This window comes from Kryptolebias marmoratus, linkage group LG1, assembly GCF_001649575.2.
Source record: "Kryptolebias marmoratus isolate JLee-2015 linkage group LG1, ASM164957v2, whole genome shotgun sequence".
Taxonomy (NCBI): Eukaryota; Metazoa; Chordata; class Actinopteri; order Cyprinodontiformes; family Rivulidae; genus Kryptolebias; species Kryptolebias marmoratus.
Genome location: NC_051430.1, coordinates 7,421,342 through 7,438,198, shown reverse-complemented (window position 1 = coordinate 7,438,198; position 16,857 = coordinate 7,421,342). Strand labels below are relative to the sequence as shown.

Genomic DNA, 16,857 nt, shown 5'->3' with positions numbered 1-16,857 from the left:
GCTGAGGCGGAGAATCTAACCCAGTAGGTTCGATGCTCCAGCGAAGGTCTGATCACCGCCTGCTGCTTAAATCCTGGCTGGTCTCATCAGTGGTATGAGGAACACCTGTGGAACAATAATTAGTGGCGCCGCCCAGAGGGCGGAACCAAAACCCAGATCCTCACAATGACAGGACTATTAGGCTAGTAAAATAAAGTTAAACGTCAAATTTACAAGTCTACAAGTCAAATTTCACTTGTAGATGCTACTGCTTAGACTAGGGGTGTCTATCCCTGGTCCTCGAGGGCCACTATCCTGCATGTTTTACTTGCTCCTCTGCTCCAACACACCTGATTTGAATCAATGGGTGATTAACAGGCTTCTGCAGAACATGAAGAGGTAATTTAACCACTGAATCAGGCACCAGGATTGCCCACCCCTGGCTTAGACCAACAAAACAAAATCCTTCATTTCAAATGATTGTGAAATTAGGGTTACATTTTGTTTGTTTAAAACATGATGCTAAGGGTTCACCATAGATCATAATACTCAACACAATCTGCTGACTTCCTTAGAACATTTTTTTTAATAACTGGTATTTTGTAATGTACTATCTGTGTTTATATTGTGTTATAATTAAACTGAAGTGACTGTAATTATATTAATTAAATCTCGATCTGTTTTGAACTGAACGCTAGAAGAATGATTTGAATTGAAATGAAATAAAAACTATTTTAGGCTTACAGTTTCTTGCATTTATCAGCAATTTGGACTTATGCTCTGCTTGGTTTTGTCTGCAAAAATCTTCAACTAAAATTTAAACTAATGAATTATTCTAAAATTTCTACTCTTCATCTTTTTCCAATACTTCAGCAGGTTTTTAGCAACTTCATCCAGCTCTCAGCATCTATACTGATGTTTAACAGAAAATGCAATCTTACACTTATAAAGATTTGTTTTTAAAAAACTGATTTGTGTGATCAAGTGAAAAAAGCTGAACAACCAAAACCTTAAATTTACAGTTCAGTTAACAACAACAGAATGAAAACAAGACTAAAAGAACAAATTTTTGAACCAAAGCCACAATAAAAAGGTGTGGAGAGAAGTTGGGTCATAAAATAATTTGACACTGAACAGAATTAGCTGACATAGTTCAGCCTATCAATCAGATTAACATAAACTGGGTCACATCAATCCTAATAGATTAAATAAAGCACAACTAGGTCTTGTTCTGTAGAGCTGAGAGATGTTGTTGACTTTGCAAAGTATTTTGATGTATGGTTGTGTCAATTTTTAATGAAAGAAGAAAAAAAGTGGTGACTTAAATGTACGTGTTTTTAAATGTTTTTTCAGTGTCTTTATGTCAGGAAATACAGAGCCTTAGATGTTTTCTGAAATGAAGACTGAAAGATATTAATATACTAACTATTCCAGGCATGTAATAAGCCTCTAAACTAATGTTAAATCTAATGTTTGCTGGTTTCTGCGTTTTATACAAGCTGTGCACTGTGACAGAGCCAACAAGCATATCGGAGTGGGAACCTTTGTCACCAAATAGTCTCTCTGTTGTGTTGCTGATAATAAAGTTGTTTTCTGCATCAAAGTGGCGCGTTTAAGGCCATAATAAAAACATGCAATGCAGCTTCATTTACAAAATCTGTTTGGTTACAAAATCTGGTAAAACATGACAAAAGTCAAAATTTTATAACAGTGATTTAATTCTTAAATCTACAAGAAAAGATCAAACCACTGATAGCTTGCTTTAGTTGCTTTGATGAGAAGATTTGCAGTTTGACTGAAGTTTCTTAAGTGAAAATACCAGATCTGGATAACTGATTTATCATTCACTGATTAACAATAACGATTACGCCCACCCACATAAAATTAAGAAGCTAGCATTTATACTGTCAAGGCATGAACTGTCTAATCATCACAGTTTGTCATTTTGCCAAAATTACACTTGTCCATTTTTCTTCTTCTAACATATCATCTTCAAGGACATAATAATCAGATGCAGTACAATCATGGGGGAAAAAATCCAGTCTCTTTCAATTCTTGGGTTTCTGTATCAGGATGTAACAACATAGTCTTTAACAGGTTTTAAAATGATTCAAATCTAACTTCAAGTGTGCAAAAACACAACATATTTCACAATGATTAAAAAATAAGCCAAAATGTAAAGCTGTGTATGAAAATCTTAGTCCACCTCAGGTTCCAACAACATGTAGAACCTCTGTAGTGGTTTTAAGTCTCTATAGCATATGTATCAAACTCCGTTCCTCAGGGGGCCTCTCTCCTGCATGTTTTAGATGTGTTCTTCCTAAAACGCCTGGTTTAAATGGATGACTTGTGGACGTTCTCTAAGGCCATTGCTGATGACTTTCTGTCTTGTCATTGTGTTAACACACACCTGTAAGCTCCAGAGCAGCAAAGTGATAAAACTCCTGCTTTTATAGAGGTGATCACAGTGATGATGATCAGTTCATCAATACATCAGCAGCACCTGACTGATCCTGTGGAAGCAGCAAGGGTGGACATAGTTTTCCATATAGCTTTTTCATTTTGGCTTTGTTTTTTGATTTTGCTAATAAATCATGATCTGGCTGATCCTGTTGTGTTTTTATTCTCAAAGTTCTGATACATAAAGCTCTCAAACTGAAAGAGGGTGGACTTTTTTCTCCCATGACTGTATGTCCTGCCCACAACCAGGAGCCACTGTGGTGCGATAATAGTTTAATTTCACATTTCATGGTCATAATGTTGTGGCTGTTCAGTGTGTTGCTCAAGTTTTGGGATAACTCCTGAAAAACAGAAAACTTACTATAACTCTTTAAAAACATAAGCTAGGACATTTGGCTTATATGAGAATTCACTAAATTAATTCATTGCTACTAAAATAATGGTCTAATAAAAATGCTGAAATCTGCGGGGCAGTTGGATTTGGTTGGAAGAGCAGAGGTCTTCAAAATCTGTTTAGTGGCCAAACCCAGCTGTTTTTAAAATAAAATTTGATTACCTGGTGTTCTTTGTTAAAAAAAAATCGAAATTGCTGCAGGCCTGTTTCCCCTCCAGAATTTTGATGGGACTCCAAAATGTCTACACATATAATGAACCCACTTCTGTTGTCATTGAACATGTTTAAACAGAACATATCAAGTCTACCAACTTCACAATGAGCCCAAATCACACCAAGAGCACATCACCCAGCTCGCCCTAACTTCTTCTTTTTATCTCATTTCATTGATTCCTCAGATTCAAGACAAAAAGCTGAGCTCTGGGTCCTCCGGTTGTCAATGAAAAACCTGTCTGTCCATGACTTTCTGAGACTGTAAGTGCTGCCCTGTAGATTTAACAGAGAAACCTCCAACTATAGCGCTCATGATTGATTATGCTCCGGACAATTAAAAAAAGATCTTTGGACATGTTGGCAGGAGCAATTTTTTATTATTTTTCAGGAGAAACACTTTATGTTCTCCAGATGTTATTATTGTTATGCTGAAAATCATCAGCATAACAATAATAAAAGATGTGACTAAATTTAGGTGACATATTGTCAAAGTAAAGTGTGAATAAGTCTGTTTTCACAGCAGCAGCTCTAAGGTTTAATACATCTAATTGTGTAAAAGTTCATTCTAAATCACAAAGTTGTTAGGTACTTCCAGTTTTCGCTTTCAAAACGTAAGTAATATTCAGAGTAAAACTAAAAAAGACACTTAAAATTGTCACAAGGACTCACTAACATGGGGAACAGTGTAGCCCTCTTTTTACAAATTACTATTTTTGTAGAGATGATACATGAAATGACGGTCAGAAAAAAAAGCAGTTTCTCAAACAGTAAGAGCAGAGGCCCCAGCGCCGCATCAACACAGCCTGCCCACTGCATCAGCACTCTCCACTCTCTAGGTATATGGCTCTCATCACCATGGCAACCAGCGCACAATGTATTCAGAGCTTAGAAACGAGCACCAGTGTAGGCTGAGAAAAACAGGTTGCTTTTATATTACCTTTTTTTTATTATTATATAATAACAGCGAGATGATTTTTTTTTTCCAAGCTCTTTATTAAATTACCAGTTTTGAATCAGCTGAGGTTGCACAACATGACAGCTGCCTCGCTTGGGCTCACACAAACAGTCATACATGCCTCACACTCGTTCACATTCGGTGTCAGCAATTAAAGGTGTCTATATAAAGACATACACTGACTCCAGAGAGATTCACACGGAATTATGGTGTACTTCACAGAAAATATATGACCGACTTACAATAAAAATAGGATGCTTAGCTTTTGTTTCCAGTTAAAAAACAAAACTGGGACAATTAAGGAACCTTAATGATGCTTAAGATATAAAAATAACTGTGATAACAAGTATTTACATAAGGAGGCCTTGCAGCACATGTCTAATGTGTCTCATGTTATACTGACTGCAGCCCTGCACAAAGTGAGGGGTACCAACATCCTGTACACGTCTAATTAACACTCACATCCCACACACTCAACCTTAGTGACTTGACCTGCTCCATCTGACTGCCATGATGAGATATTCCTAATGTGCTTCTTTTTGAAAAGACACATCTTCAGCCATTTCTGCTTTGTGCTGTACATAACTTTTTTGACTTCAAATTTCAGTTCATGAGGTGAATGAGTACTGTGCAACAACTTAGAAAGAATCAGCCAATAAAAAGAGGTTTTACTTTTCATTCTGTGCTTGGTTACTTTTCAAGAGTTTACTTAAATTAGCCAAACTTGGAGGAAATCTGGAATGGTCCCAGTCTTTGCTGCTCTACGTTAATTCGCTTTGCCAGGTATTTACTTTTAAATATGTAAGATCAGGAGTAAAGAGTACTCATTTCAAGCACCCGACCTGCCTGTAAATGGTGACAGGGATGCTGTCCTACCTGGTCTTTGATCTCCTGAAGTTTGTTGCTTTGCTCCCGGATGTCATGGAGGAGCTGCAGCGCTTTATCGTCCTCCTGTGTCACTTCCATACGTGCTTGCTCTAAACTGCGCTTAAGACTCTGAAACCAAGACAGGCGCGTTTGTTTGGCGCACACGGGACAACGCAAATCAGTGTGCAAACCATGAAACGTGCAGTTATAATGTATACATTACTAAACAAAACCACTTTGTGGTCATTTTATATCTACTGAACAGTATTCCACAGAGTTCTTCTAATGTTTTCTCCTCCAGTGTTACACATGCATATTGGGAACAATTAACGTCATCTATGGTGTCTTCTTTTTAACTGTGAGGCAACTTACACTGCATTCTGTGATGTACGTTGCCAGGTCCTGCTCCAAGATTGTCCTCTGAGTCTCTGAGGCCTTCAACTCGATGTCTTTCTGCTGCAGCACCGACTCGAGGTCGGACATCTTGCTTTGGACCAATGAGATCTCCTGCTCAACCTGGGAAAAAGAACACAGCGTGGATAAAACAGCCCCACCAAAATAAAAATTATATATATATATAATCAGTCTCTGGTAAAACTAGCATTTCTTGAGGTAATGCATAACACCTTGTGTGATCTGTTAGCACTTGGAGTATGAGTTGGGGATGGTCAGCTACTACCACACCAAATTTAAACACAATATCTGTAAAATTGGCTGATTTATATCCATTTTTATGTTTGCTAATAGGAATTTGAAACCAATGATTACTTTCTGAGACTTCCAATAAAACCCATCCAGTGATCCATGAGATATTTTGCTAACAGACAGACAGTATTGACGCTAACAGTTAATGCCAAAGTTTTAGGCAAAAATCTCACAGGATCTTTTCTCACCTACTGGTGAGTTTCTTTAAAATACATCCAGTAGTTCATAAAATATTGAGAAAATTAGTGAGTAACATTAAACACCGGTGAAGTGTCTCAGTCAATCAGGCCAAAGGCAACTGGATGTCTTTTTCATTTTTAAAGACTTTTCACTTCTGAGGAACATTCTCCATTCAAGCTGAAAAATGTGGAGTTTCAAGCTTTTAAACTGTAATGAGCTGCTTGTGTGTGTGTGTGTGTGTGAGCTGAACTCGCACACAAATCACTCTCCCTTCCCCCCATGTTGTTAAGGTCTGTAGGGAGCAGCTTGGTACAATTTAAAAGCTTGTAATTCCACATTTGTTATTTTAAATGAAAAAAAAAACCTCCCTGAATGCAAAGCAAAGTGTCTTTATCAAGCAAGAAAAGAAGTCCAGCTGCCTTCAATTGAATTTCCTGAGACTAACTGTAAATTTCACTGAACTGCAATATCAAAACACAAAGGTTTGAAATCTCCGCAGCTCCACTGTTGGAATACAACTGGATGTCTTTTTGTAATCTGTGGGCTCGAGGGAGCATGTCTGTGTGTGTGTGTTTGTTTTATGACATATGTCAGTGGTTATATTGAGAGATTTTCTCTTGTAGCATTACATGACCTGAGGAGCATTGGGGACCAGAGGAACAGCAGGGTTCGTGGCAGTCACAGATAATCACAGTACTTAACGTACAGTATGGTACGACCAGCTCACAGTTACACACACAAAAACACAAGGGTTATGACTGTGATGGAAACAAGTCCTGTAAATGAGCACAACACACGTTTCAAAACAAACAAAAAAACCTCCTTTAAAACCATTTGAAGAGAGAGAGCTTAAATAGCCTCAGTATTACAAGGTTGGGTGACTGGGTTGATGAGAGAAACTGCATGTAGCCTCAGTACATTTTCATTCATTGCTAAAATTAAATCCTGAATAGCATTACTGACTATTCTTGCAATTATGTTGGAGTAGTCAAACTAGGTGTTTTTGTAAATAAAATAAAGAAATGAAATTTACAATTACATATACATATTTATATTTATATATATATATATATATATATATAACAAGAAGCAAACTGAATGGGACCATGTCTGCCACATATATGTGCTGTTTTAAATACAATTATCACCTGCCACCATGAGAGGTGAGCAAATGTGCATTTGCCTGTGTCTGTTAGCAAAATATCCCATGAACCAATTGGACGATTTTATTGAAACTCTTGGAAAGTAATAATTAGATGTACATCTCCAGCTGATTAACTTCTGGAGCCAACCTGATTCAAGATGGCTGTCACAGTTGATCAACATTAGAAAGCACAAAATAGCTATAACTCAGTCATTTTTAAAGACGTTGAGCTAAAATTTAGTTTGGTAGTAGCTGGTAGTATTCCACAACACATATTCTGATGTGAGCTCTTTCTGTAAAACTATGGCATGCAAGATGGCGGGTGATAAGCATTTCTTCAAGCACTGCTACTTTCATTAACATACTACTTTCACAAGTTCTTCAGTGTTTGGAAAAAGTCATGTTATCTCTTCTTGTAACTCTTCCGTTTCCACATACGGAGTTTTGGTTCTGACAAAATAAAAACTAAATCCATACATTCCTTACAAACAGTACCTCACAAAGAGTTTGAGAATAAGTTATAGACAAAGATAAAAAAACACAACAGCTCAGACAAAACTCAAAAGGTCAAACTAAAAAACAAACAGCTGATCTCAAGCCAAATTCTTATCATTGGACGAGTAATACCTGTGACATTTGTCCGGTGATTCTCGACAGTTCTGTTTGATCGTGATTAGGGTGGTCCGAAAAGAGGTATTTCTCTTTAGAGTTGATGGATGTATTCACCAGTCTGTAAGGATAGGAAGGAGAAAAGAAATGGTAGAAAGGAGAAACACAGGACAAAGAACAGTCTTTCTGCTAAGCCTCTCTTGACAACTGAAGAGCTGACTCAGTGCTCTTGAGTAAACCACTTATTCCTATTTTTGGACATTTTTATGTAAAACATTTGATGTTTTTGGATTGATAAAGCAAACACAGAATCCAAATGTAGCATTAGCTTTAATCACATGAAGAGCAAACAATTTGAAGAGTTTCACATAACAACCTTCTTACATATCATTTCAGAAAAGTGACTCTTCAATCAAAATAACATTTGACACCACCATGCCGACGCCAAGCAGACACGATACATTGTGGACAGACTTGATATTAAGCCATGAAAGAGTCAAGATCCATATTGTTCTCTCAAACGTGATCATTTTCTATCTCATCAGAGACTATGAATAGCCTCCTCGTGTTCACACCACAGCTTCTTTTACCACCGCTGGATATATTTGGCAGCTTTTGTGATCAAGTAGCAGGCAGAAGAATGAGCGACAGAGAGAAGGTCTATTAAAAGCACAGGCTCCCCTCCCACTCCTGCTTACAGTTACACGCTCAGCTCAGGCTCAGCTACGTGCTTTTACTGTGGCAAGACTGGATTCACAAAAAAAAAAAAAAGGTTAGTTTTTGTGTGCATCACTTTTTCACTGGGCTCTGATGGCAATGATGCTCTGTTCCTACTGGGAGCCGGAAGATTATCGCATGCAGTAAGAGATGGCTGTGATGTTTACTAACATTTGCCCAGAAATGTGACTGATGAGATCATTATGCTTTTAGGGCACGAGGAGTTGAGATGTTCAGCAGCACAACATGTTGCGCAGCATGTGCTCAGGCTGCATCACAATGCTGCCTGGAGTTCCACTTTCATTGGCAGGACATGATGGTGGAGCAGGTGGCTTGTGATAAGTGACAGAGCACGAGCAAAGCGTTAGCCAAGGTGAGCTTTCTCATGCTCCTGCTGATCTTCTGTAGGAACAAGACGTGAGTGGCTCAAATTCCTGCTGTCTACTTTAGACAAAATGTCAGTTTCCACTTTCTACCCTTTGGTACCCAGGTAAATATCATCCCCTGCCATGAAAAGCAGGCAACTATGCGTTTGCCTGTGTCTATGTGTTTCTGTGTGTGAACTCTTAATAAAATTCATTGGATGGACATCTACAACTTGGTAACTTTTACAGTCAACTGGATTCAAGATGGCTGCTACAGATTGTAACAGAAATGGCTATAACCTAGTTAACTTTACAGACACTGAGCTAAAACTTGACACAGTAGTAGCTGAGAGTCATCCTCAACACATATGTCAAGGGCTAACAGATTGCACAAGATCTTTATTTAAAACTTTGGTAGCAACACTGGTACTTACCGTGGATGTGGCAGGTACCTAGCAGCTAAAAGGTATATACCCAATACTTACTGGTATGTATGTGCCAGTTACATACATACCAGACAGATACCAAGTATGTACCCAGTAAGCGCCATGCTGAATTATGTGTTGCTACCAAAACTTTGGCGTGCAAAGTGACGTTTGATACACATTTTATCTTGTAACGCTAGTTTCATTAGTCAAAACATTTTTAGCCCTACTTTCTGTCTGCTTGCAGCTCTCAGGGGTCTAAACCACTGCAATGAATCTCATACATCTTTAAGTGCTGAAAGGCTGACGACACTGCATGATTCAGTGTCGTTTAATTTTAACAATGTTGAGAACTTCCTCAGTAGCTTCCAGTGGTAAAGTTGGTGGTTATGGGGCGCCATTCGAGCATGAGGCACCAGATGGCAAACAGATTTGGCTGTGTTCCTCCCAGATTCAAGTGCTAGCTGACTGCCCATAATGAGCTGCGCTAACAGACTTTGCAGCTGGGCTCATCCACTGTGATAATCAACTCCCTGAAAGCAATTACTAATAACTGTACTTTTAAAAGCTCATTAGAACCACCGGAAAGACAGTGTGATCATTGATCAGGCTCATCACTAATACTCAAAAAAATCTCTTTTCTTTTTGATGGAACTGAAATTACATAAATCCAGAGAGTGATCAAACAAACTAGCCTGGTTCTACTATCTGTGCAAACGCTGCAATCAGAACGATTTTATGACTTGTTCATTAGAGCAAAAACAGCACAGTAACGCTTCCAGAAGAACTCTGGGTTTGAACTTAGTCGAGGAGCTTTTTTTCGTGGGTTGAATAATGTGTGTTGTGCTGTGTGAGTCAGAGTTCTTGAAGAGGAGGAGAGTGGAGAGAGGTTGCATCCTTGTCATGGTGTTGCTCTACATTCAGTCTGGGTGATCATGGACCAATGCTACTGTATGGGGCTGTGGGCAGAAGTGAATCACAGACGTGTTGAAACTCTGTAGTGGCACAGATACCTCTTTAAAAACAAGCTCACTGTCCTTTTCCATTTACTCCCCTCTAATGTGATCTTTCAGAACCTCTTCTCCACACATAATAAGAGGTATTTTATGCCTATTGTCATGACAACAACAAACTCCTGACATGCACAGAAATACAAGAAAGACTGAGTGCCTCAGTCTTCTACAATAGCTTAAGTAACCTGGCTCAGAGAAATTGTTCAGACCTGTCATTTGCAGAGTTTTTTTTTGCTATTTGATAACAGTAAATACAGGTCTGAACTTCTTCAATGCACATCAAAAACATTTCCCCACATTTGGAGGTGGTCTAGGTCTATTCTCAGAGGTTTGGTAGTATGAACACAATCCGTCCTGAACCAAGCCGTAAGACCTCCTATTGAACTGACGTGATTCCAGAAAAGACATATCCAGGTAACAAAATACAAAAAGACTGCTCAGCTGCCAGCTGTAAAAAGATAAACACACAGCAATCCTAAAATTCCTAAATTATTATTTCTCTTTGGTTTTATGCTTGTTCTGATTGTTTTTGGACCCTCCATGGTCACTGTAAGCTATAATGTGCTGTTTCAATCACAGAATAACAGTCTGAGCAACATTATGTTGCATTATATTAATAAACAAAGCGGATGTTAAATTTACAGCATTGTGGAATTTTACAGGTTAAAATCTTTAGTCTTTGCTCTGATGAGGAGCTCTGTCTAGTCCCTGTATATGTGACTTTATTTCCCCTATATTGTCTGTTAGTTAATTAAGTGTATCAAGAGATAACAACAAAAATGTGACTCCAGTGGTCAAAATAATATTGTTCAGATGTCTGAATGTGTTGGCATTTTTACAGAAACACTAGCAGACCTGCTCTGTCACGTAACTCAGGTAACATGGCGTCCAATCGCAAAACCTTTTGGGGTACACAATTTACCACCAAGTGTGAACAGAGGTGACCCCTTGCAGTCAAATATCCTGAAACAGATTTGTAAGAACAAATCTGAACAGCCTCAAACAGATCAAGCACAAAAGTTGTATGCTAACATCTAACGAAGGTTAACTCAAGCTCATTTTTATGCAACCTGCATGACAGATCAGAAAGCTCATAATAATAAAAAAAATCCTCCCTGTAAAACTCAGTGAATGCTGCTGGCATTTGCACTTTTAAAGGAGAGATGAACAGTCAGACAAAGGTAACATTACCTCAGACATCCCACTCAGCTAAAGCATCAATTAGCCTTTAATTGCTAATTGTTTGTTATTTCTCCTGAACTCTCCAACGGCACGTTACATTGGGCCTGTCCTACATAACAACGTGGCACAACAAACATTTTCATGTTTCCCTGGGCTCAGCAGCGCTCCACACTGGCACTTCAACACTCTGACATTGAAGTATTATTCATTTGCAATGGTTGAGTTGAGTGAATATCATCACAATCTAGAAAAGTATGCTGAGCTCTTGGAAAAGCACTTGAAAAATCCAGCCCATCATTATATCACAAGCCCTGATGATAGAGGATCAGTGTGGGCTTCTAAAGAAGCCTTTTGGGAAAATGACACTTTGCCCCAGTGCAGCAGTGGAGATCTGTCTCATTACCACTCACAGAAGAACTGACACTCCTGCCTTTGTTTGGGCTGCCCTGTCAGACTTTTCTCAGGTGTTTTACTTTCTCCCGTACCGATCTAACATTAGTTTGAACTGCAACCACAAGGCAGACTGAACATAAACAGACTTCATGAGGTACCTTTAACCCTTTAGATCAAACAGAGTAAATGGATTATAACAACCTATGAAACATTTAAGATAACATAATCAAATTTGTGTATTCAGCTCTTATATCCTAATCTTTACATGGTCTCTGTCATCACTATTATTAAGCATCATTATCGTCCACTCCGGAAGGTGAAAGGGTGATAATGTTTTAGCCTGTCTGTGGGTGTGTGCACATTTGTTTGTCTATATTGTTTACAAAATATCTCATGAATATTGGACAAATTTGAATTACAATTTCAGGAAGTAATTATTGGGTTGACATCTACAACTGATTAACTTTTGGACTCAACCCAATTTGAAAATGGCCACCACAGCTTACTGACCTTAGAAAACACAAAAGTGGCTATAATTCAGCAAATTTTACAGATATTGAGCTAAAATTCAATGTGGTAGTAGCTAAGCATTGTCCTCAACACATACTTTAAGCTCAACAAATTACAAAATATATTTACTCAAAACCTTGGCATTAACTGTTGAAGTCAACTGTATTTGCTTGTTAGCAAAATATTTTATCAACCACTGGATGGATTTCAATGAAACTATTGGCTGAACATCTACAATTAAATAACTTTTGGACTCTTTTGTCTAAGATGGCCACAGGTAATCCACCTTAGCAAAAATATCTTTAAATCACTCAGTTTAACAGACATGGAGTTGAAATTAGGTGTTGTAGCAGCTGACATTCATTCCCAACACATACTCCAAGTGCTAACAGATCATGCAAAGTCATGCAAGATATCACAATATCACATGAGACTGAGCTTAATGTTACTTTCAAGGTTTGACCAAAATAGTTATACGATAACTCATTTCTCAACACAATATGATCTTAGTCTAAAACTCTTGTATGAAAGGCAACGGGTGATAAGCATTCCTTCAAGCATTGCTGGGCCTTTATTAATTTGCTTAAAAAAGTCCTGTCATTACTGTAAATCCAGCTGAACAGATACCAGAAAATAAAACAGAGCTTCCTCCACCTTTCCTCTACCCTTGCTTCCTGTTACCATAGCAATACTTTTTTCCCAACCACATTCTGTATCTGGTTATTCCTTTTCTTCACTGACTTTGGGATTTTAGTACTATCTCTCTTAAATCCCCACCACAACTTCTTCAGCTCCTGACCAAGTGGATGTTCAAAGTCAGCAGAGACCATCTCTGTGTGGCATTCAGATAAACTTTGACTCTGAACTTCTTCAGCCTGGTAAATATTAAACAGATTTCTGGGGAGATGTGAAAGCTCCGTGTGGCTCCCATTTACGATCATTTACAAATAATGGATGGCTCACTCCAGGGAGCGATGGCCATCTGTAGGAGTGTGTGCTTTGGTGAGTGCAGCAATGAGGAGAGATGGGCAAACGTAGACACAGCATTTCAGAGTCGTGACCAAGAATAGTGCTCAGCCCTGACAGATGAGATGCAGCTGCTGCAGAAGCTCAGTCCCACCTCAGTTTACTGCATCTCATGCTTAAGCAAAAATTTCATCAAGTATTAGCCCAAACATGCTGACACACTGTAGGAGATCTAAAAACCCTTTGCTTATATCTGATAGAGGCAGTAATGGTACTTACCCGGAGACTTCTCAAAGCTGACAGGTTTTCTATGAAGCCCCTCAGACGCGGCAGCTCCTCGTCCACTGTGCCCGCTCATGTGGGGTCTCCCTCGGAAGCCTCCAGCCAGAATGAGAGCTTCGCTGCTTCATCAGATTCAGGGATGTCATCCTCGACTGGGGGGAAAGTAAAGTCGACAGGAGAGAGAGAGATGCGCTGTGGTGGTTGGGAAAGCTGTGAGGCAGTGAGAGTAAGCGGAGATTACCGCTTACAGAGAGGAATGAAGGAGGGAGAGGATGATGGGATGGGAATTGCATTGTAGAGTAACGCAGCAGAACAGTGATCACATACTGTAAGCTCTCCCTCTCTCATTTCTGTCACCCACTACCCTTACCACTCCCCCCAAAAAATGTTTTTCTCTCCCTATACTGCAGCAGCTAATCACACTAATGTATGCAGCCAGAGTCAAGAAGGCACTGTTCATTTCTGATTCCTGAGAAGACCTAATCCGTGCAGCACATTATGTTTTAAATACAGTCACACTCAGGAGCAGCATTCAGCTATAATGTCTGACAGGAAAAAAGGATGCTACAACAAAAAACTTTTACAAGTCAACACACAACAACATAGCTTAAAGAGTCTCTGGTCTGTTTTATATTATACTTTTACTGAACTGACGAATTCAACAAATATTCCAAAACAGGCTATGAGAACAAATTTCTCCAATAAATGTCTGAATTGGAAACTTAAATATTCCACTTGCAGGGGGTGGGTCTGTGCGTGTGTGTGAGTGTGTGTGGAGGAGGAATGATGTCTGTCTGTGTTTGTGTCTGTTAGCAAAATATCTCATGGACCACTGGACCGATTTTATTGAAACTCTCAAAGTAACCATTGGATGTACATCTGCGACAAACCTCTGGAGTAAACCCAATGCAAGATGGCCACCACAGCTAATCCACCTTAGCAAACATAAAAATTACTACAACTCAGTCAAGCCTACAGATATTGTGTTAATATGGTATTCACTGAGAGTCATCACAGACTTATATTTTGAAGTAAACATGTCATTTCCCTTTTTATAACACCAGCCCCAACAGCAGTCCTGCCTCCAGTGTGGTCCCTGATGTTTTTAAACATGCAGTATTAAATCCATTGATTAAAAAACCTGAACTGAGTCCGTCAGGCTATTCAAATTTTAGACCAATCTCAAAACATCTTTCTCTCTCAGAAATCTTGGGGAGGATAGTTTTTATTCAATGAAATGCCTTGCTGAGTAAAAATGGCATTTTGGAAGTTTCCTAGTCTAGTTTTAAACATTTACACAGCACTGAAACAGGTTTGTTAAGGGTTTGTCTTTTAGCAAATGATTCTGGCTGCTTTGTAAACCTCGTACTCTTGACCACAGTATTCTCATTTCTTGTTTAAAACATTAGGTTAGGATTTCAGGGGCAGAGTTTGGTTGATTCAGTTAATACTTCAGTGACAGAATGTTCTGTGTTAAAATTGGAAATTTTCTGTCTACTTTAGCACATGTGGGGTTCCTCAGGACTCAATTCTCAGACCTCCTCAGTTTTCATTGCACCTGCTCCCTTTTGGGTCTATTTTGAATAAAACATGGCATCACCTTCCGTTGCTATGCTGATGATTGCCAGATTTACCTGCCTCTGAAGCTAAATAATTCTTGCTCCTCTATTCAAATGTCATGATGACATCAAGGCCTGGATGGTCTTTAACTTTTTAAACTTTAATGTAAAGAAAATTAAGTTTGTTGTGTTCAGCCACGGTCCTGCCAACCTTGGTTCTCTGGAATCGTATCTTAACCAGTCCTTCACAAATCTGGGGATAAGTTTAGATTTGGATTTTAAGTTTAATAGACAGATTAACCCCGCCTCTCGCACAGTGACTGCTAGGGAAAGGCACTGGCTTTTTTTGTGTGTGTAATATTTTCTGAATTTATTTTTAACTTGTTTTGTTGTGTTTTTACCTTATTGTACAGCACTGTGGTTATAACCTGTTGTTCTCAAATGTGCTTTATAAATAAATTAACTTAACTTGACAGGACTGATCAATTTCTGCACATCTTTCCTTTAAATTGCTTTGTATTTTCAGGTCAGTCTTTTCTAATTGAATCTCTTCTCTTGTCTCAGTTATCCAGAAACTGTGAGGTGATGTGATTGTGAAAATCTAGTTGATTACATGTTTTTTTCTTCTTTTTATCCTTTTTAGGTGTTTTTGTAAAATTCTGCAGATCTTATATAAATGAGTGGGATGTCAGAGGAGTAACAATATTTGTATTAAACAGGGCTTGTTTTCAAGTTCTTTGATTTTATCTCCATGCCAGAACATTGAAGCAAAGTGCTTTCGCTTGAAGTGCGTTCTGATCACACATTCTCTGCTTTTACACCCATTTTGTATCACAGTAATGGAGCATAATGTAATCTTTTATTATTCTGACTTGTCTGACTTTTTTTCAGCTACAAAAAGGAGCAAAAGCATTTTTAAAAACATAATTTGACAAAATATCACAGTTGTCTGAAGATGACCGATACATTTTTTATTCACGCAATAAATTGTTTAAGTGTGTATTTAATAATATGAACAGTGCTTTATAGAAGCTTTTGAAAAAATGTAATTGTTATTTGTTTTAAAGAATGTATTTTAAAATACATTAAGTCTAATTTAATCATATAAACATACAAACATTTTTTCCTGTTAAACAGCATTTTGTAAAGAAACATGTAGCAAGAGAAAATAATGAAAGAAGGGTGCATAATTACAACACTAGTTTAAGCTCTTGTTAAAAAGGCGTCACCATATTGAGTTTATCAATCAATGATGTTTAGATTACTTGATTTTTTCACCCTCATTGTTTCTCAGATGTCACCAGCTGAGGGCTGAATTTGTTCATTACAGGGACCTTTCAATCATAATATGTTATCAATGAAAGAGACTAAATGTAAACATTTATCCAATACAACACCAAAGGCTCTGTCATAACATAATAAACTTTTACACTGAACAGTTACTGGAAGATAAATTTAGGTCAGAAGTCATAAAGAAAGAGGGTCCCTTAATGCTACATATGTTTTAAATATCACATTTAATTATTACATTCTGAAATGTTTTGAAATATCCATCCACCCATCCATCCATTTCATTCATTCATTCATTCATTCATTCATTCATTCATTCATTCATTCATTCATTTTAGTTATATCTACCAGCTTGTTTTTTGTTTTTTTAATAAATCACTTAAGGATCATACCTGCTATCTGCTTGTCACCTTAACAACCACCAAACATTACACATCCATTACACAAATAGAAATTATTGTGTGAATGCTTTTAAGCATTCACACCATTGTTTTCCTGTTTCTCTTTATTATCTATTATTGTGTGAATGCTTTTAAGCATTCACACCATTGTTTTCCTGTTTCTCTTTATTATTCTTTAACTATTCCGTACGTTTTTCGGCATCTATCGCAGGCCGCAATTTTTAAGCGATTTCAGCCATTCAGGTATC

At 38.0% G+C, this 16,857-nt stretch overlaps 1 protein-coding gene across 4 annotated transcripts in view; it reads right to left on the bottom strand.

Moving 5' to 3' along the window:
- Window positions 1-13,817, bottom strand: part of LOC108235002 (citron Rho-interacting kinase) — a 66,648-nt gene extending 52,831 nt beyond the window's left edge. For 3 of the 4 annotated variants that reach the window (XM_017414694.3, XM_017414696.3, XM_017414698.3), the window contains exons 1-4: window positions 13,357-13,816; window positions 7,525-7,627; window positions 5,241-5,384; window positions 4,878-4,997 (exon numbers count right to left, since the gene is read on the bottom strand). In XM_017414694.3, the coding sequence (XP_017270183.1) occupies window positions 4,878-4,997; window positions 5,241-5,384; window positions 7,525-7,533 (273 nt within the window). In that variant the 5' untranslated portion in view covers window positions 7,534-7,627; window positions 13,357-13,816. Of the gene's footprint in view, window positions 1-4,877; window positions 4,998-5,240; window positions 5,385-7,524; window positions 7,628-13,356 lie in introns of all 4 variants that reach the window. The other variant, XM_017414695.3, reaches the window with a different exon arrangement.
- Window positions 13,818-16,857: the final 3,040 nt, after the last annotated feature.